This window comes from Salmo trutta, chromosome 26, assembly GCF_901001165.1.
Source record: "Salmo trutta chromosome 26, fSalTru1.1, whole genome shotgun sequence".
NCBI classification, from domain to species: Eukaryota; Metazoa; Chordata; class Actinopteri; order Salmoniformes; family Salmonidae; genus Salmo; species Salmo trutta.
Window position 1 is genome coordinate 3,406,010 of NC_042982.1, and position 17,679 is coordinate 3,423,688.

Consider the following 17,679-nt stretch of genomic DNA (forward strand, 5'->3'; position numbering starts at 1 on the left):
TAAAGACTGACCATGAGAAACAAGATTCTCTGGTCTGATGAAATCAACATTGAAAGCACTGGTCTGAATGTCAAGCGTGACATCTGGAGGAAACCTGACACCGTCCCTACAGTGAAGCATGGTGGTGGCAGAATCATGGATTTATTTTCAGCGCCAGGGACAGGGAGACTAGTCAGGATCGAGGGAAAGATGAACGGAGAAAAGTACAGAGAGATCCTTGATGAAAACCTGCTCCAGAGTGCTCAGGACCTCCGACTTGGGTGAAGGTTCACCTTCCAACAGGACAACGACCCTAAGCACACAGGCAAGACAGAGCAGGAGTGGCTTCGGGACAAGTCTCTGAATGTCCTTGAGTGGCCGAGCCAGAGCCCGGACTTGAATCCGATCGAACATCTCTGGAGAGACCTGAAAATAGTTGTGCAGCGATGCTCCCCATCCAATCTGACAGAGCTTGAGAGGATCTGCAGAGAAAACAGGGAGACACTCTCCAAATACAGGTGTGCCAATCTTGTAGCGTCATACCCAAGAAGACTCGAGGCTGTAAATGCTGTGAAAGGTGCTTAAACAAAGTACTGTGTAAAGGGTCTGAATACTTTATGTAAATGTGATATTTATTTTATTTTATACGTTTGCTAAAATATCTAAAAAACAGTTTTTGCTTTGTCATCATGAGGTATTGTGTGTAGATAGAAGAGGGAAGAAAAAAACTATTTTAATCCATTTTAGAATACAGCTGTAACGTAACAAAATGTGGAAAAAGTCAAAGGGTCTAAATATTTTCAGAATGCACTGTAATTATGCCTAATCACCAGCCTGGTCTCATAGACTAGACATAACATAGTAAACGTAAATTGTTATATATTACGTTTGGTATGGGTACATTACAGAAGGTTACCTAAGGTAAAAACCAAGGTGTAGAAACCCGAAGGTTGTGTATTTGAATCTCATCACAGACAACTTTAGCATTTTAGCTAATTAGCAACTTTTCAACTATTTGCTACTTTGCAACTACTTAGCATGTTAGCTAACCCTTCCCCTAACCTTAACCGTTTTAGCTAACCCAGGTCTAGCAACTCAAAGGTTGCGTGTTTGAATCTCATCACAGACAACTTTAGCATTGTATTAATTAGCACATTTTCAACTATACTAAACAAAAATATGAACTCAGCATGTGAAGTTTTGGTCCCATGTTTCATGAGCTGAAATTAAAGATCCCAGAAATGTTCCATACGCACAAAAAGCTTATTTCTCTCAAAATCTTTGCACAAATCCTCACCAGGGTCTTGACATGACTGCACTACGGCATCGTAACCGACTTCAGTGGGCAAATGCTCACCTTCAATGGCCACTGGCACGCTGGAGAAGTGTGCTCTTCACTGATGAATCCCGGTTTCAACTGTATCGGGCAGATGGCAGATGGCGTTGTGTGGGCGAGCGGTTTGTGCTCCGTGGTGGCGGTGGGGTTATGGTATGGGCAGACATAAGCTACGGACTACGAACATAATTGTATTTTATCGATGGCAATTTGAATGCACAGAGATACCGTGACGAGAGCCTGAGGCCCATTGTCATACCATTCATCCTCCGCCATCACCTCATGTTTCAGCACGATAATGTACGGCCCCATGTTGCAAGGATCTGTAAACATACTCACCAGACATGTCACCCATTGAGCATGTTTTGGATGCTCTAATTCCATTCAGCCACAAGCATTAGTGAATTTGGGCTCCCGAGTGGCGCAGCGGCCTAAGGCACTGCATCCCAGTGCTAGAGGCTTCATTACAGACCCTGGTTCGATTCCAGGCTGTATCACAACCGGCTGTGATTGGGAGTCCCATAAGGCGGCGCACAATTGGCCCAGCGTCGTTCGGGTTAGGGTTTGGCTGGGGTAGGCCGTCATTGTAAATAAGAATTTGTTCTTAACTGACTTGCCTAGTTAAATAAAGGTTACATTTATGAAAGTAAAAAATGTTGGGCGATTAGGCTTGGGCGATTAGGCTTGGCTCGCAGTTGGCATTCTAATTCATCCTGAAGGTGCTTCCCTGTGGCTCAGTTGGTAGAGCATGGTGTTTGCAACGCCAGCATGGTGTTTGCAACGCCAGGGTTGGGGGTTCGATTCCCACGGGGGGCCAGTAAGGGAAAAAATAATAAAAAGTTTAAATAAATAAAGAAAATGCATGGTATGATATGTATGTATTCACTACTGTAAGTCGCTCTGGATAAGAGCATCTGCTAAATGACTAAAATGTTAAAAAATATAATGTAAATGGGTTTGATGGTGGTTGAGGTCAGGGCTTTGTGCCGGCCAGTCAAGTTCTTCCACACCTATCTTGACAAGCTATTTCTGTATGAACCTTGCTTTGTGCACAGGGGCGTTGTCATGCTGAAACAGGAAAGGGCCTTCCCCAAACTGTTGCCACAAAGTTGGAAGCACAGAATTGTCTAGCATGTCATTGTATGCTGTAGCATTAAGATGTCCCTTCACTGGAACGAAGGGGCCTAGCCCGAACCATGAAAAACAGCCCCAGACCATTATTCCTCCGCCACCAAACTTTACAGTTGGCACTTTTCATTCGGGCAGGTAGTATTCCTCTGGCTTTCGCCAAACCCAGATTCGGCCGTCAGAATGCCAGCGTGATTCATCGCTCCAGATAATGCGTTTCCACTGTTCTAGAGTCCAATGGCGGCGAGCTTTACACCACTCTAGCCGACGCTTAGCATTGCAAATGGTTATCTTAGGCTTGTGTGCGGCTGCTTGGCCATGGAAACCCATTTCATGAAGCTCCCGACGAACAGTTCTTGTGCTGATATTGCTTCCAGAGGCAGTTTGGAACTTTACTACTATTGCCCATAGAAATACATTGAATAACACATTTATAGATGTAAAAAAAAATACATAAATGTATCATAAAGAATAAGGTTTTGAAGTGTCTGGAGATATAAGAAATCTCAGGATTTTTTGTTTAGTTTTTTTGGACATTGAACCCCCTATTTTCATTGGCACAAAACTACCTCCATACTTCTATTGTATGGGTTACCTTCAGATGAGACCCATGACACTTGTGGGGGTCGTAGTGCAAAATGGGAAACACCATCATGTTCATGAGAGTCTCCCCTTTCCATCAAGTGGTCATAATAGCTTGTAGGCCGTTTTGACGCTGCAGACGTTTTCATGAGAAGACCGATTTTTCCGTATGTCTCATGGTCTGACAAACACCACTGTAGCTCGGCCACCTTCCACGCAGATGCGGAAAGGCGACATAGGCGGATGCGGCAGATTGAGACGCAGCCCATGCAAAAAGCTTCAACTGGCTTATGTTGATGGGGATTTTTTTATTATGTTACTTAGATTGACATGTGCGTCAATAGACTCTTAAGGACGTTGCAATGCATGTGATTTTACTGCAAATGTTGAAATACCAACACTGTCATATCACATTAAACTTACTTGGTGGGAAAGGTATTTTATTTTATTATAATGAGCAATGTGGTGGTGTTCCGTGCAGTCCTTTTTTTGTTTCTTTGTCATTGGCATGTACCCATGGTTCTCTGTGTCATCTCTGCCCCTGCAGGTGAGAAATGGTACAAGCGTCACCTGACCTACAGGATAGTGAACTGGCCTCGTCACCTTGCGCCGGGCCCCGTGCGGCTTGCGGTGCATGCCGCCTTTCAGCTGTGGAGCAACGTGTCAGGCCTGGCCTTCCAGGAGGTCCCAGAGGGCCCCACGGACATCCGCCTGGCCTTCTACGAGGGCGAGCACAATGACGGGGCCAGCAACGCCTTTGATGGCCCAGGTCAGGCCCCACATCATCTTCACCCTACTGAATTTTACCATGGGGCCTGGAGCTTTTTTCCTGACCATGTAACCTGACCCTGGGCTGTAATTCATAGCTAGTTTTCAGGGCACATGGTCCGTAAAAACTTGCCCTACTATTCTTTTAAAGTAAAGAAAGAGCTTAATCACCCAAATCTGGGCACCAGAGAGGGGCCAATGGAGTTCCTGTCCTGTCCAAACCTCTCACACTCCATCTCCTCTCCTGTCCTATAGGGGGAGCTCTAGCACATGCCTTCTTCCCTTGCCGGGGGGAGGCCCACTTCGACATTGCAGAGAGGTGGACGCTGTACGGACACAAGGGACACAACCTGTTCATGGTGACAGCCCACGAGATAGGCCACACACTGGGGCTGGAGCACTCACCGGTGCGCCACTCCCTCATGTCCCCCTACTACAGGAAGCTAGGCCGCGCCCTGGTCCTCAGCTGGGATGACATCGCTGCAGTGCAGCAGCTCTATGGTAAATGATTTACGATGTCCTCCATTCAGGTTAAAACCAATGATGTCATATACTGTATACACTACAAGGCATGTCTGTGAATTAAACCATCTGTCTGTATGTAAGGTTAAATGGGGCGTCGACAATGAATCAAGATACAGCCAGATTTATAAGCAAAAAGTGTTGAAAGGAATTGCATCATTAAACAAGCGGAACTGTCCAAATGCCCCCTAGAAAGAGAGGGAGACAGACTGACATCACTCAATTACCTCATTGTATACTATACTGAACAAAAATATAAACGCAACATGTAAAGTGTTGGTCCCATGTTTCATTAGCAGAAATAAAAGTTTACACATTTTTTTTCATCCGCACAAAAATCATCCGTGTATTTCTCAATTTCTTTGCATGCTGACTGAAGGAATGTCCACCAGAGCTTTTGCCAGAGAATTGAATGTTCATTTTATCTACCATAAGCCGCCTCCAACATCGTTTAAAAAAAAATTGTCAGTACGTCCAACCTGCCTCACAGCTGCAGACCACGTGCATGGCGTTGTATGGGCAAGCGGTTTGCTGATGTCAACATTGTGAACAGAGTGCCCCATTGTGGCGGTGGGGTTATGATATGGGCAGGCATAAACTACAGACAACGAACACAATTGCATTTTAACGATGGAAATTTGATTGCACAAAAATACAGTGACGAGATCCTGAGGTCTATTGTGAGGCCCATTTTTTTTAAAGGTATCTGTGACCAACAAATGCATATCTGTATTCCCAGTCATGTCAAATCCATAGATAAGGGCCTAATGAATTTATTTCAACTGACTGATTTCCTCACATGAACTGTAACTCAAATTGAAATTATTGCATGTTGCATCTATATTTTTGTTCAGTATACAGTATATCTTCTCTCTCAACTGCACTTAAGACATTATTATACCTACACACACACTGTTTACCTGACAGTGCTGTCACGAGGGTAGATTGGTTGTCCCAGTGTTAGTGTTACTGGAGAACAGAGCTCCTGTTATGGCGGACTGGGCTCTGCATTAGGGTTGAATGGCGGGAACTCGGTTACCAAGATTTACCGCCCAAAACCACTTCTTTTTCCTGGGATAAATAACTGTGAGAAACCTATACATTATTATAAATGATTTATATGAACAGCATGGCGTGAAATGGAACTGTTAAATTATATGCTTTGTCTAAATATAGCTTCTCTATGGCCTCTGCATGATGAATCATCAACGCTCAGGGTGGGGACAGACAGCCCATCTCAGTATGGAGCTCAGTTCATAATGCATGTAGACCTATCATCTCATCATGGTAACTTTTTTCTTGTGACAGGAAGGCCTGCATTTGCTGCAGAATAGTCTATGCTACAGTAATATAAAGACCGAATGCGCGTATAATTTACCCATCTCCATCTGGTCTAATTTATCCACTCCATCTGGTCTAATTTATCCATCTCCATCAGCTCTAATTTATCCATCTCCATCTGGTCTAATTTATCCATCTCCATCTGGTCTAATTTACCCATCTCCATCTGGTCTAATTTACCCATCTCCATCTGGTCTAATTTACCCATCTCCGTCTGGTCTAATTTATCCATCTCCGTCTGGTCTAATTTATCCATCTCCGTCTGGTCTAATTTACCCACCTCCATCTGGTCTAATTTATCCATCTCCGTCTGGTCTCATTTACCCATCTCCATCTGGTCTAATTTATCCATCTCCGTCTGGTCTAATTTATCCATCTCCGTCTGGTCTAATTTACCCATCTCCGTCTGGTCTAATTTACCCCTTTCCGTCTGGTCTAATTTATCCATCTCCGTCTGGTCTAATTTATCCATCTCCGTCGGGTCTAATTTATCCATCTCCGTCTGGTCTAATTTATCCATCTCCGTCGGGTCTAATTTATCCATCTCCGTCTGGTCTAATTTATCCATCTCCGTCTGGTCTAATTTATCCATCTCCGTCTGGCTTTCAGAGGTCATCTTATTTTTTAAATTGTAAAGATGTCTTTTTTTTATGCAGCTGCAGAGTTTTAAAACAGCCTATCACTCAAATGTAGCTGCTTTAAGTCAGTGCACACGCAAGCACTCAGTCTTTTCTCTTCTCCAACTCCATTCAAATTGCATCTAAAATACTGTAGATAATCCTGTTCTAGATTGATATATATATACACTACAGCCCTATATAGCCCTATATATACAGTGCATTCGGAAAGTATTCAGACCCCTTGCCTTTTTTACAGCCATATTCTAAAATGTATTACATTTAAAAACTGTCCTTATCAATCTACACACAATACCCCATAATGGCAAAGCAAAACTGGTTTTTAGAAATGTTAGCAAATGTATTCAAAATAAAAAACAGAAATACCTTATTCACATAAATATTCAGACCCTTTTGCTATGAGACTCGAAATTGAGCTCAGGTGCCTCCTGTTTCCATTGATCATCCTTGATGTTTCTAGAACTTGATTGGAGTCCACCTGTGGTATATTGAATTGGTTGGACATGATTTGGAAAGGCACACACACCTGTCTATATAAAGGTCCCACAGTTGACATTGCATGTCAGAGCAAAAATCCAAGCCATGAGGTCGAAGAAATTGTCCGTAGAGCTCAGAGACAGGATTGTGTTGAGGCACAGATCTGGGGAATGGTACCAAAACATTTATGCAGCATTCAAGGTCCCCTAGAACACAGTGGCCTCCATCATTCTTAAATGGTAGACGATTGGAACTACCAAGACTCTTCCTAGAGCTGGCTGCCTGGTCAAACTGAGCAATTGGGGGAGAAGGGCCTTGGTCAGGGAGGTGACCAAGTACCCAATCGTCACTCTGACAGAGCTCCAGAGTTCCTCTGTGGAGATGGGAGAACCGTCCAGAAGGACAACCATCTCTGCAGCACTCCACCAAATCAGGCCTTTGTGGTAGAGTGGCCAGACGGAAGACACTCCTCAGGAAAAGGCACCTAAAGGACTCAGACCATGAGAAACAAGATTCTCTGGTCTAATGAAACCAAGATTGAACTCTTTGGCCTGAATGCCAAGTGTCACGTCTTGGAGAAAACGTTGCACCATCCCTACGGTGAAGCATGGTGGTGTCAGCATATTGCTGTGGGGATGTTTTTCAGTGGCAGGGACTGGGAGACTTGTCAGGATCGAGGGAAAGATGAACGGAGCAAAGTACAGAGAGATCCTTGATGAAAACCTGCTCCAGAGCGCTCAGGACCTCAGACTGGGGTGAAGGTTCACCTTCCAACAGGACAATGACCCTAAGCACACAGCCAAGACACCGCAGGAGTGGCTTCGGGACAAGTCTCTGAATGTCCTTGAGTGGCCCAGCCAGAGCCCGGACTAGAACCCGATCTGAAAATAGCTGTGCAGCAACGCTCCCCATCCAACCTGAGAGCTTGAGAGGATCTGCAGAAAAGAATGGGGCGAAACTCCTCAAATACAGGTGTGCCAAGCTTGTAGCGTCATACCCAGGAGACTCGAGGCTGTAATCACTGCCAAAGGTGCTGACATTGAGGAAAGGATGAAGCAACAATGGAGAGAGAAAGAGGAGGTAGGCTAATAACATTAGGGGAAATATTATGAAAGGTATGCTTATATATGCGTCAGCTTACTAATTATACGAATAGGCCCTATTCAATTTGAAAATGAAAATCTAATTCGCTAGCCTATACTTGTAACTTTATAGGCTGCAGGTGCTGCACCAGAATTGCATGTTTTCTCCCTGCTTTATCATGGTTTGAACGATGTGCGTAATTCCAGTCCAGATAATACAGTGTAAGACAATGCAGTACAGTAGTAATACAGTTCACACTCAAAAAGATTAGCTGTCTGGAGCTTGTTTCATTTATTTACCCAAGAGTGCATATAACTAGCTACATTTATGGGCTTTTGTTGTGCATAATGTGCAGTAGCCTATATCATATATATTGGATAACAATCATTTGGGCTTTTTTGGGCTTGGGCTCGATGAATGTCTTCAATGTAGGACTCATAAAATGTATTTAATGTATTGTTCGGGCTCAGGTAGCCTCAGGCTTGAATATTCGATCAAAGCTCTAATCAAATCCAGACATAGGCCTACTTATGTTTTTACAATGCTTTTGATTGACACTTCTGGTTTTAGCTGGAAATACCGGGTTACCCAGTAGAAAAGCGATTTTATTCTCGGGACGGAACATTTGTAAAATACCGGGGAAATATTCAACCCTCGTCTGCATGCATAGCCTACATGTTTTTATGTAGAACAAACGGAGTAGCTGTTTGCCGTGGAGGTTTTCACTCCCTCCTGGTGTCTGTAAGACAGGTTTCCACAGGTTGATGCTACTGTTGTATGATGAGTCCCATCCATCCTCCTGCAGGCATTTATCCAGGAATGTCTCCGTGGCTATTGAGCGGTCCTATCTGGATCCAACAAAATGTAGTCTTGTAGGCATGCCAATTCTAGATGCCTTTCTCTGTTTGATTTCTGGAGGAGAATCAACTCCACCCCTTTGTAAACAGTTGTTTTTTTCATTGAAATGAAAAGACGGACAGTTGAGTACATTCTACTCCTTTTCAGTTGAGTACATTCTAGTTGAGTACATTCTACTCCTTTTCAGTTGAGTACATTCTAGTTGAGTACATTCTACTCCTTTTCAGTTCAAAACATTTGGCATATTTCATATATTGATACAGATCTGCTCCCCTTTATATCAAGTCTCTGAGCATTATCACTGCTGATTGTGGTATTGGGTTCCTCATACAGAACAATGGGATGAAAACATTAAACAATTTATCTTCTGAGATATTAAGGTATGCAGTGCCCTGCGGGCAGAATACGTGTGTGTTAGCACCATGTCATGATGGGAACCAGATGTCTGTCTGACCTGAATAACTTCACTGCACTACTGTACTGAATCTGACCAAGAACCTTCCTACATATTTCTAACCATTCTGGTCGGGGTGTACGGCCGTGGCATCTGCCTCAGAAACCTTATTTGTTCTTAGGCTGCATCACAATGGCACCCTATTCCCTATGTAGTGCATTACTTTTGACCAGGGCCCATAGGGACTCGCATAGGGTTCTGCTCAAAAGTAGTGCACTATATCGGGAATAGGGTGCCATTTGGGACGGAACCTTTGTCTTAGTAATAATGTCACGTCACAGTGTATGAGATTTTGCAGTAGACTTGGCCACACAAGTCTGTAATCTAGTAATTGTTATATATTTTAAATTGTGTAGAGACTGACCCAAGTACACAGTATGTTTAGATTAGACACAGTAGCACCGCTCTCAGCAAAGAATCTCTGTTTTATTCTTCCTGCCAGGTTGCATTTTTGTCAGCTTATCCTCCTCTCCTTGGGGATGCTGATATCATCACTGAGAAGACAAATGTTTGCTCAGCCTGTTGCAAACAAAATGGGTGTGTGATGTCCAGAGCCTTATCATAGGATGCTGCTTTGTGTTTCGTTTTACATCCGTTTGCAGTAGTCACTTGTGTCTTTCTTCATTCTTTTCAACGAGAATGCCATTCTTGACGTAAACCAGTAAACAACCAGAATTTTCATATCTTTCAACGATTTTATGTAATTTATGTAAAGACATCTGGTGGCTCTTTTGGATACTTCAGATTGTCACAGGTGTCTGTAATCATCTCTCTGGTCTTACCACATAAATATATAAAATAATTAAGTAATATTTTAAAATAAAAAATAGAATGCAAAACTGTAAAACATTATCCTAAATATTAACCATCAACTTCGTGAATACCATTGGTGTTTAGTATGAGGGTTTAAGCATGAAATATCTTTTGTAAAATGTTTTACACTTTTATTTATTTTACTATGTTAATATGTATTTGTTGTCAATGTTTTGGTGTCAAACTGGTGGCTGTTGTGAAAAAAGTCAATATTGGAAGAGTTGCAGAGGTAATTGAAAATAATGCCATTGTTGATTAGATGCTTTTTTCATTAATTAGGCTATTTTCTCTTGAACCATATTGTCTATCTACTAGAAACTCATGGACAAACTCAAGGACAATATGGACACAGATATAACAAAGGAATACTATATACATTTTGTTATTCAAGTATACATTACTAAAGTCATGATAGATTTTAATTACTGAAGATTCCGGTAACTTTGCAAACCTTTGTCCAGTACACAGCGACTCAACAGTTTCCTGGGAAGGCCAGCTTTACGGTTTATATAATTGACTATTTGAGAATATTGTTCTGTTTGTTTCCACTTGGGAGGGTTGTTTGTTCCCATGATGTCCATTTTGAGAAAATACTGTCATTGTTTTTGGTTTTGTATTTCTCATATTTTTATAAGGGAAAATGACATTGGCATGCAGGCTTCCTCTATCAAGTATCAACCAACATTTGTCCCATTGGAGCAGTAAATGAATCTGTAAGACAATATTTGTCCTAACATTCATTTTAATTCACATGGTAGTTCATAATCAGTGGCCATGTACCTGATAGATTGTGGAAGTAACACTTGTAAAAGTTTAGTTTAGATGGCTGACTAAACATTCTCTCGGACGCAATGGAATGCTCATACATCAACATCATAGTGCCCATCGCTTATCACCCCATCAGTTAAACTACTGGAACTTGTGTCTGTATACAATCTACTCTCCCATTCCATATAGTCTCATTCTCTTATCTTGCCTGATCCTGGATCTGTATGTGCTTCAGCAAATACAGTATTTTTTCATTGGGGGAATAACGGTTACAATATTTAAATTCCTATACTTTTATATTCCGTTCATATCACATTTTCTATTCATTATGTCACACTTATTATTTTTGTACCTGTGGGCTGCCACTCAAAGAAAATAAATCATAAAAAAGGTTCATATCTACAAAGTATTGATCATATTACAGAGTTTAAGTAATAATAAATTCAGTATGTACAGGAAAAGAAAAACACCCCCACCCCCAACCTCCCATCCCCCCAACCTCCCATCCCCCCCAACCTCCCATCCCCCCCACCCAGCCAACATATCCCCACCCAGCCCCCCCTTCTGACCACAGTTGTCATTCCAACCCCTCCATTGGTCAGATGAGTTGGCTACTGATGGTCTCCCTCTCTCTGTCCTCCCCAGGAAAGCCTCTGGGGGGTCAGCCTATGAGGTTAACAGGCCAGGCATTCAGCTCAGCCCTGCAGGAGTGGGAGCTGGCTGAGGAGCCCGAGGGACATCCTGAAATTACCCAGCCCCTCTACTGCCAGGGGGTCTTTGATGCCATCACTATGGGTAGGGCATGACTGTGCTCACAATCATTTGAAATCCCCCCCCCCAACCACATAAGTTATTCATTGGGATATTATAAACTGGGTGGTTTGAGCCCTGAATGCTGATTGGCTGACAAAAAATGTATTTTTACTGCTCTAATTACATTGGTAACCAGTTTATAATAGTAATACGGCATCTCAGGGGGATTGTGGTATATGGCATATATACCACGGCTAAGGGCTGTATCCAGGCACTCCGCATTGCGTCGTGCAGAAGAACAGCCCTTAGCCGTGGTATATTGGCCATATACCACACCCCCTCCGGCCTTATTGCTTAAATATCATATTTTCATGTATTCTTGTCTGTCTTTGTGTGTTCAGATCAGAACCACACAGTGCTGGTGTTCCGGGGCAGTGTGTACTGGACAGTGTCGGCTCAGGGGAACGTGAGCGCACCTCTCCCTCTCCAGCAGCGCTGGCCCCACCTCCCACTGCCCATCGAGGCCGCGGCCTTCTCCCCACTGGACAGCAAGTGGTACTTCTTCAAAGGTAAAGTAGTCTCCTTAAATTCACTTTAGTCAGTGAATGATCGTATGAAGTGACATAATTGGGCTTTAGCCAACTCCCGTGACTATGGTTGGATGACAATGAAATAACACGGCAGAGGACCTGGCTAAAACACAAACAGGATAAAGTACCTCAGTGAGGAAGTAGTGTTGATTGCGCTGAATTGTCTCTCCCTCTGCAGGTAAGCGTATATGGCGTTACTCGGGTAGTGCCCTGGACCCTGGCTTCCCCAGGAGGAGCAGCCAGGCCGGCCTCCCCTGCCACCCAGACTGTGCCTTCTACTATGCCCCCCTGGGACACATGGTCCTCTTTAAGGGCTCCCGCTACTCCGTGCTCAACCTGCACACGCTGAGGTCCGAGCCCTACTACCCGCGCCGGCTGGCCGACTGGACCGGGGTGCCCCAGGGAACCAACGGTGCGCTGACCCGTCCCGACGGGCGCCTCTATCTCTTTAGGGAGCAGCAGTACTGGAGGTTTGACCCGGTGAAGGTGCGCATGACCAGAGAAGGCCAGTGGGCTCAGGACCTGGAATGGATAGGCTGCAGGAGCAGGACTCACCAGGGCAATGACATCCTGTGACAAACAGGGGGAGCTAGAGCTCTCATATCAAAGTTGATATGAGGCCAAAAGGCTGAAACGTTAGCCTGGGTACAAGTCTGTTTCTGATAATAATCCAGTCCTTATACTCTGTATCATATGCCAAACAGTTTAGCATGACAAGGAGTGGAAACAGACTGGTACCCAAACTACCAAAACATATAAAAAAGGCCATTATGTCTGTGCAATCTAAATATGGAAGACTTGGTTGGAGCCGGCCGGGGTCGTTGGCCTGAAACTCTGTCATCAGTGCCATCGAACTGGACTTTTTGGTAAGATTCATGACACAATAAAATTGACATTAGTAATGAACATTGTTGAGCATATTAAACCTGGGCCGGGCCAGGCACGCTGTAGCGCACTGCTGACCATTCACCTTTTAAAGGCAATGTTCCCGACATTCGTGAAGATCGCATTCACAGTAAACGCTGCAGAAATCATCTCATTAGGAAATTACCTTTAAAGTCAAGCACTCTACAACGTGCCTCGGATTGAATCTCAGCCCTGGTGACAAATACAGTGCATTCGGAGAGTATTCAGACACCTTGAATTTTTTTCTACATTTTGTTACGTTACAGCCTTATTTTAAAATTGATTCAAAATGGGTTTTTTTCCACCCTGATCAATCTAAAAACAAAACCCCATAATGACAAAGCAAAAACAGGTTTTTAGAAAATTCAGCAAATGTATTAAAAACAAAAAAACAGGACATTTACATAAGTATTCAGACCCTTTACTCAGTACTTTGTTGAAGCACATTTGGCAGTGATTACAGCCTCGAGTCTTCTTGGGTAGGACGCTACAAGCTTGGCACACCTGTATTTGGGGAGTTTCCTCCATTATTTTCTGCAGATCATCACAAGCTCTGTCAGGTTGGATGGGGAGTGTTGCTGCACAGCTATTTTCAGGTCTCTCCAGAGATGTTCGATCCGGTTCAAGTCTGGGCTCTGGCTGGGCCACTCAAGGACATTCAGAGACTTGTCCAGAAGCCACTACTGTGTTGTCTTGGCTGTGTGCTTAGGGTCGTTGTCCTGGCTGTGTGCTTAGGGTCGTTGTCCTGTTGGAAGGTTGGAAGAACCGTCGCCCCAGTCTGAGGTCCTGAGCGCTATGGAGCAGCTTTTAATCAAGGATCTCTGTGTACTTTGCTCTGTTCATCTTTCCCTCGATCCTGTCTCCCAGTCCCTGCCGCTGAAAAACATCCCCACAGCATGATGCTACCACCACCATGCTTCACAGTAGGGATGGCGTCAGGTTTCCTCCAGACGTGACGCTTGACATTCAGGCAAAAGGTTTCACCAGACCAGAGAATCTTGTTTCTCATGGTCTGAGAGTCCTTTTAGGTGCCTTTTGGCAAACTCGTGTGCCTTTTACTGAGTGTCTTCCATCTGGCCACAACCATAAAGGCCTGATTTGGTGGAGTGCTGCAGAGATGGCAGTCCTTCTGGAAGGTTCTGACATCTCCACAGAGAAATTCTGGAGCTTTGTCAAAGTGACCACTGCGCAGTTTGGCCGGGGGGCCAGCTCTTCCTAGAGTCTTGGTGGTTCCAAACGTCTTCCATTTAAGAACGGAGGCCACTGTGTTCTTGGGGACCTTCATTGCTGCAGAAATGTTTTGGCGCCCTTCCTCGGATCTGTGCCTCGACACAATCTTGTCTCGGAGCTCTACGGACAATTCCTTCGACCTCATGGCTTAGTTTTTGCTCTGACATGCACTGTCAACTCTGGGACCTTATATAGACAGGTGTGTGCCTTTCTAAATCAATTGAATTTATCACATTCTAGAAACATCTCAAGGATGATCAATGGAAACAGAATGCACCGGAGATCAATTGAGTATTATAGCAAAAGGGTCTGAATACTTAGGGGTCCTGTGCTAACATTTCTAAAAACCATGTTTTCGTGTTGTCAGTATGTGGTATTGTGTGTAGTTTGAGGATTTTTATTTAATCCATTTTAGAATAAGGCTGGAATGTAACGAAACTTGGAAAAAGTCAAGGGGTCTGAATACTTTCCGAATGCACTGTACGCAGTGGTAAATCAACTCCATAGAAAATGCTTCTGTATATTATACTTAAGCTTAAGCCTTCTTAAAGATTTCTTAAATGTTTATGCTTTGGTATTACACTTGTACATTTCAGATATTCAACAAAGACCAACAATGTGTAATTCACTTTTGAATGATTTATTTGTATAAAATCATGTGAGATACAGATAACTTCTCTGGAACAATGCTGCCTTCCAGTGGTAAAATTATTTATTTGCAGACTTATACATTACTCTACATTTTACAAGACACGTTGTCTACTGAAACGGACATAATCCAAATGTATTGTCAGCGTTGCTGATCCTAAACCAAGAATAATCCTAGTTCACTTCTCCAATAAATATACATCCGCAAGATTAGAACCTGTGACCTTCTGTGCCAAATAAAGTGTTCAGTGAGTTAGTCATGTCTTTATATCAGTAGATTATAAAGTTGAATTGGGATTTAGCAAGAGCGAACACTTTTGCATGTAAAAACTCCTAAGGGGTGGATTCAATCCGTATCGCGGAAGATCCGCGTTAAAATGTAAAGGTAATTTCCGATTGAGCCGACATATGCCGTCTCCGCAAACGCAGGAATATCACCTTTAAATTTCAGTTGATCTATAACATGGAAATGCCGCGATACTTCTGCAATGCAGATTGAATCCAGCCCTAAATCATTACTCCACGTTCTTGATAGACCTGCGTCACTTGTTTTTGAGCCAACTTCACCATCGGCTTTGAATGGGGAACCCAGCTCATCATGACTGCCCAGTTTCAAAACAAATGCAATCACTTTTCACCCAGTGCAAACTCCGCCCACCTGGACCAGCATTAATATTCTCATTAGTGACCTTTCATCCAATCAATTTGTCAGGATCAGTTCTTTTAATAGTCTACACCTGTCTAAAAATGTGGGCACAATGAGAATGTGGACAAGATCCGCACAGATGTTAGCACCAGGTATAAACAGGGCTCAACAGATGGTACCCAGTGCAGCAGTACAGAGTTATTGGAGTTATATTTAAGCAATAAAACCCTAGGGGGTGTGGTATATGGCCAATATACCACGGCTAAGGGCTGTTCTTAAGCAGGATGCAACACGGGAGACTTGTTTACGCTGCTGTGCGTTTTTGTTGCCGTTTTTACTTTGCTACCTGACGGTTTTTACTTTTTCATTACCGTATATTTTTACTTTTTCCCTCACTCAACTTTTTTTTTTTTTCCTCCAACTTTCCTACCCCGGAGGTTTTATCTGGACATGGTTCGTCAGGACTTCAAACAGCCGAAGCTAAGTAACATTAACATGATGCCTTCTAATTGCAGTCGTTGTACTCATAATATACAGGAGAACGATCGCCTTACGGCAAGGATAGCTGTGCTGCAAGCCCAGCTTCAGACGCAATCGTTAGGCAAGGGTCATTTCAGTGTAGGAAAGGATGAAACAGCGTCTGTGCCAACAGTAAGTACAGATAGTAACGTTAGTATAAACCCCATCGCACGGTCCCCGCAGCCGGACATCTTTCTCATGGCTTCTGGAGGGAAACGCTGTAGGAATGCTCAACCGGTGTCGCTTATTCAGCCGACAGAAACTTTCAACCGGTTCTCCCCATTAAGCGAGTCGGAGTCGGAGGCCGAGACTTCTCTGGTCTCTGCTCCTCCCGTTGTGGGGTCTGAGACGCCGACGGCTCCCACCATTAGCTCTGACAAATTGAAAACCCTAGTCATTGGCGACTCCATTACCCGCAGTATTAGACTTAAAACTAATCATCCAGCGATCATACACTGTTTACCAGGGGGCAGGGCTACCGACGTTAAGGCTAATCTAAAGACGGTGCTGGCTAAAGCTAAAACTGGCGAGTGTAGAGAGTATAGAGATATTGTTATCCACGTCGGCACCAACGATGTTAGGATGAAACAGTCAGAGGTCACCAAGCGCAACATAGCTTCAGCATGTAAATCAGCTAGAAAGATGTGTCGGCATCGATTAATTGTCTCTGGCCCCCTCCCAGTTAGGGGGAGGGATGAGTTCTACAGCAGTCTCACAACTCAATCGCTGGATGAAAACTGTGTTCTGCCCCTCCCAAAAGATAGAATTTGTAGATAACTGGCCCTCTTTCTGGGATTCACCCACAAACAGGACCAAGCCTGGCCTGCTGAGGAGTGACGGACTCCATCCTAGCTGGAGGGGTGCTCTCATCTTATCTACGAACATAGACAGGGCTCTAGCTCCACAGTGAAATAGGGTGCAGGCCAGGCAACAGGCTGTTAGCCAGCCTGCCAGCTTAGTGGAGTCTGCCACTAGCACAGTTAGCGTAGTCAGCTCAGCTTTCCCCATTGAGACCGTGTCTGTGCCTCGATCTAGGTTGGGCAAAATTAAAAATGGCGGTGTTCGCTTCAGTAATCTTACTAGTATAAAGACCTCCTCCATTCCTGCCATTATTGAAAGAGATTGTGATACTTCACATCTCAAAATTGGGTTACTTAATGTTAGATCCCTCACTTCCAAGGCAGTTATAGTCAATGAACTAATCACTGATCATAATCTTGATGTGATTGGCCTGACTGAAACATGGCTTAAGCCTGATGAATTTACTGTGTTAAATGAGGCCTCACCCCCTGGTTACACTAGTGACCATACCCCCCGTGCATCCGGCAAAGGCGGAGGTGTTGCTAACATTTACGATAGCAAATTTCAATTTACAAAAAAAAAAACAATGACGTTTTCGTCTTTTGAGCTTCTAGTCATGAAATCTATGCAGCCTACTCAATCACGTTTTATAGCTACTGTTTACAGGCCTCCTGGGCCATATGCAGTGTTCCTTACTGAGTTCCCTGAATTCCTATCGGATCTTGTAGTCATAGCAGATAATATTCTAATTTTTGGTGACTTTAACATTCACATGGAAAAGTCCACAGACCCACTCCAAAAGGCTTTCGGAGCCATCATTGACTCAGTGGGTTTTGTCC

The 17,679-nt window shown here is 43.7% G+C and overlaps 1 protein-coding gene across 2 annotated transcripts in view; it reads left to right on the top strand.

Moving 5' to 3' along the window:
- The window catches only part of mmp28 (matrix metallopeptidase 28), a 39,338-nt gene extending 25,969 nt beyond the window's left edge, over positions 1-13,369 (top strand). Inside the window, exons 4-8 of one of the 2 annotated variants that reach the window (XM_029714420.1) lie at positions 3,573-3,794; positions 4,049-4,294; positions 11,393-11,542; positions 11,902-12,069; positions 12,269-13,369. In XM_029714420.1, the coding sequence (XP_029570280.1) occupies positions 3,573-3,794; positions 4,049-4,294; positions 11,393-11,542; positions 11,902-12,069; positions 12,269-12,666 (1,184 nt within the window). In that variant the 3' untranslated portion in view covers positions 12,667-13,369. The remainder of the gene's footprint in view (positions 1-3,572; positions 3,795-4,048; positions 4,295-11,392; positions 11,543-11,901; positions 12,070-12,268) is intronic. The other variant, XM_029714421.1, reaches the window with a different exon arrangement.
- Positions 13,370-17,679: the final 4,310 nt, after the last annotated feature.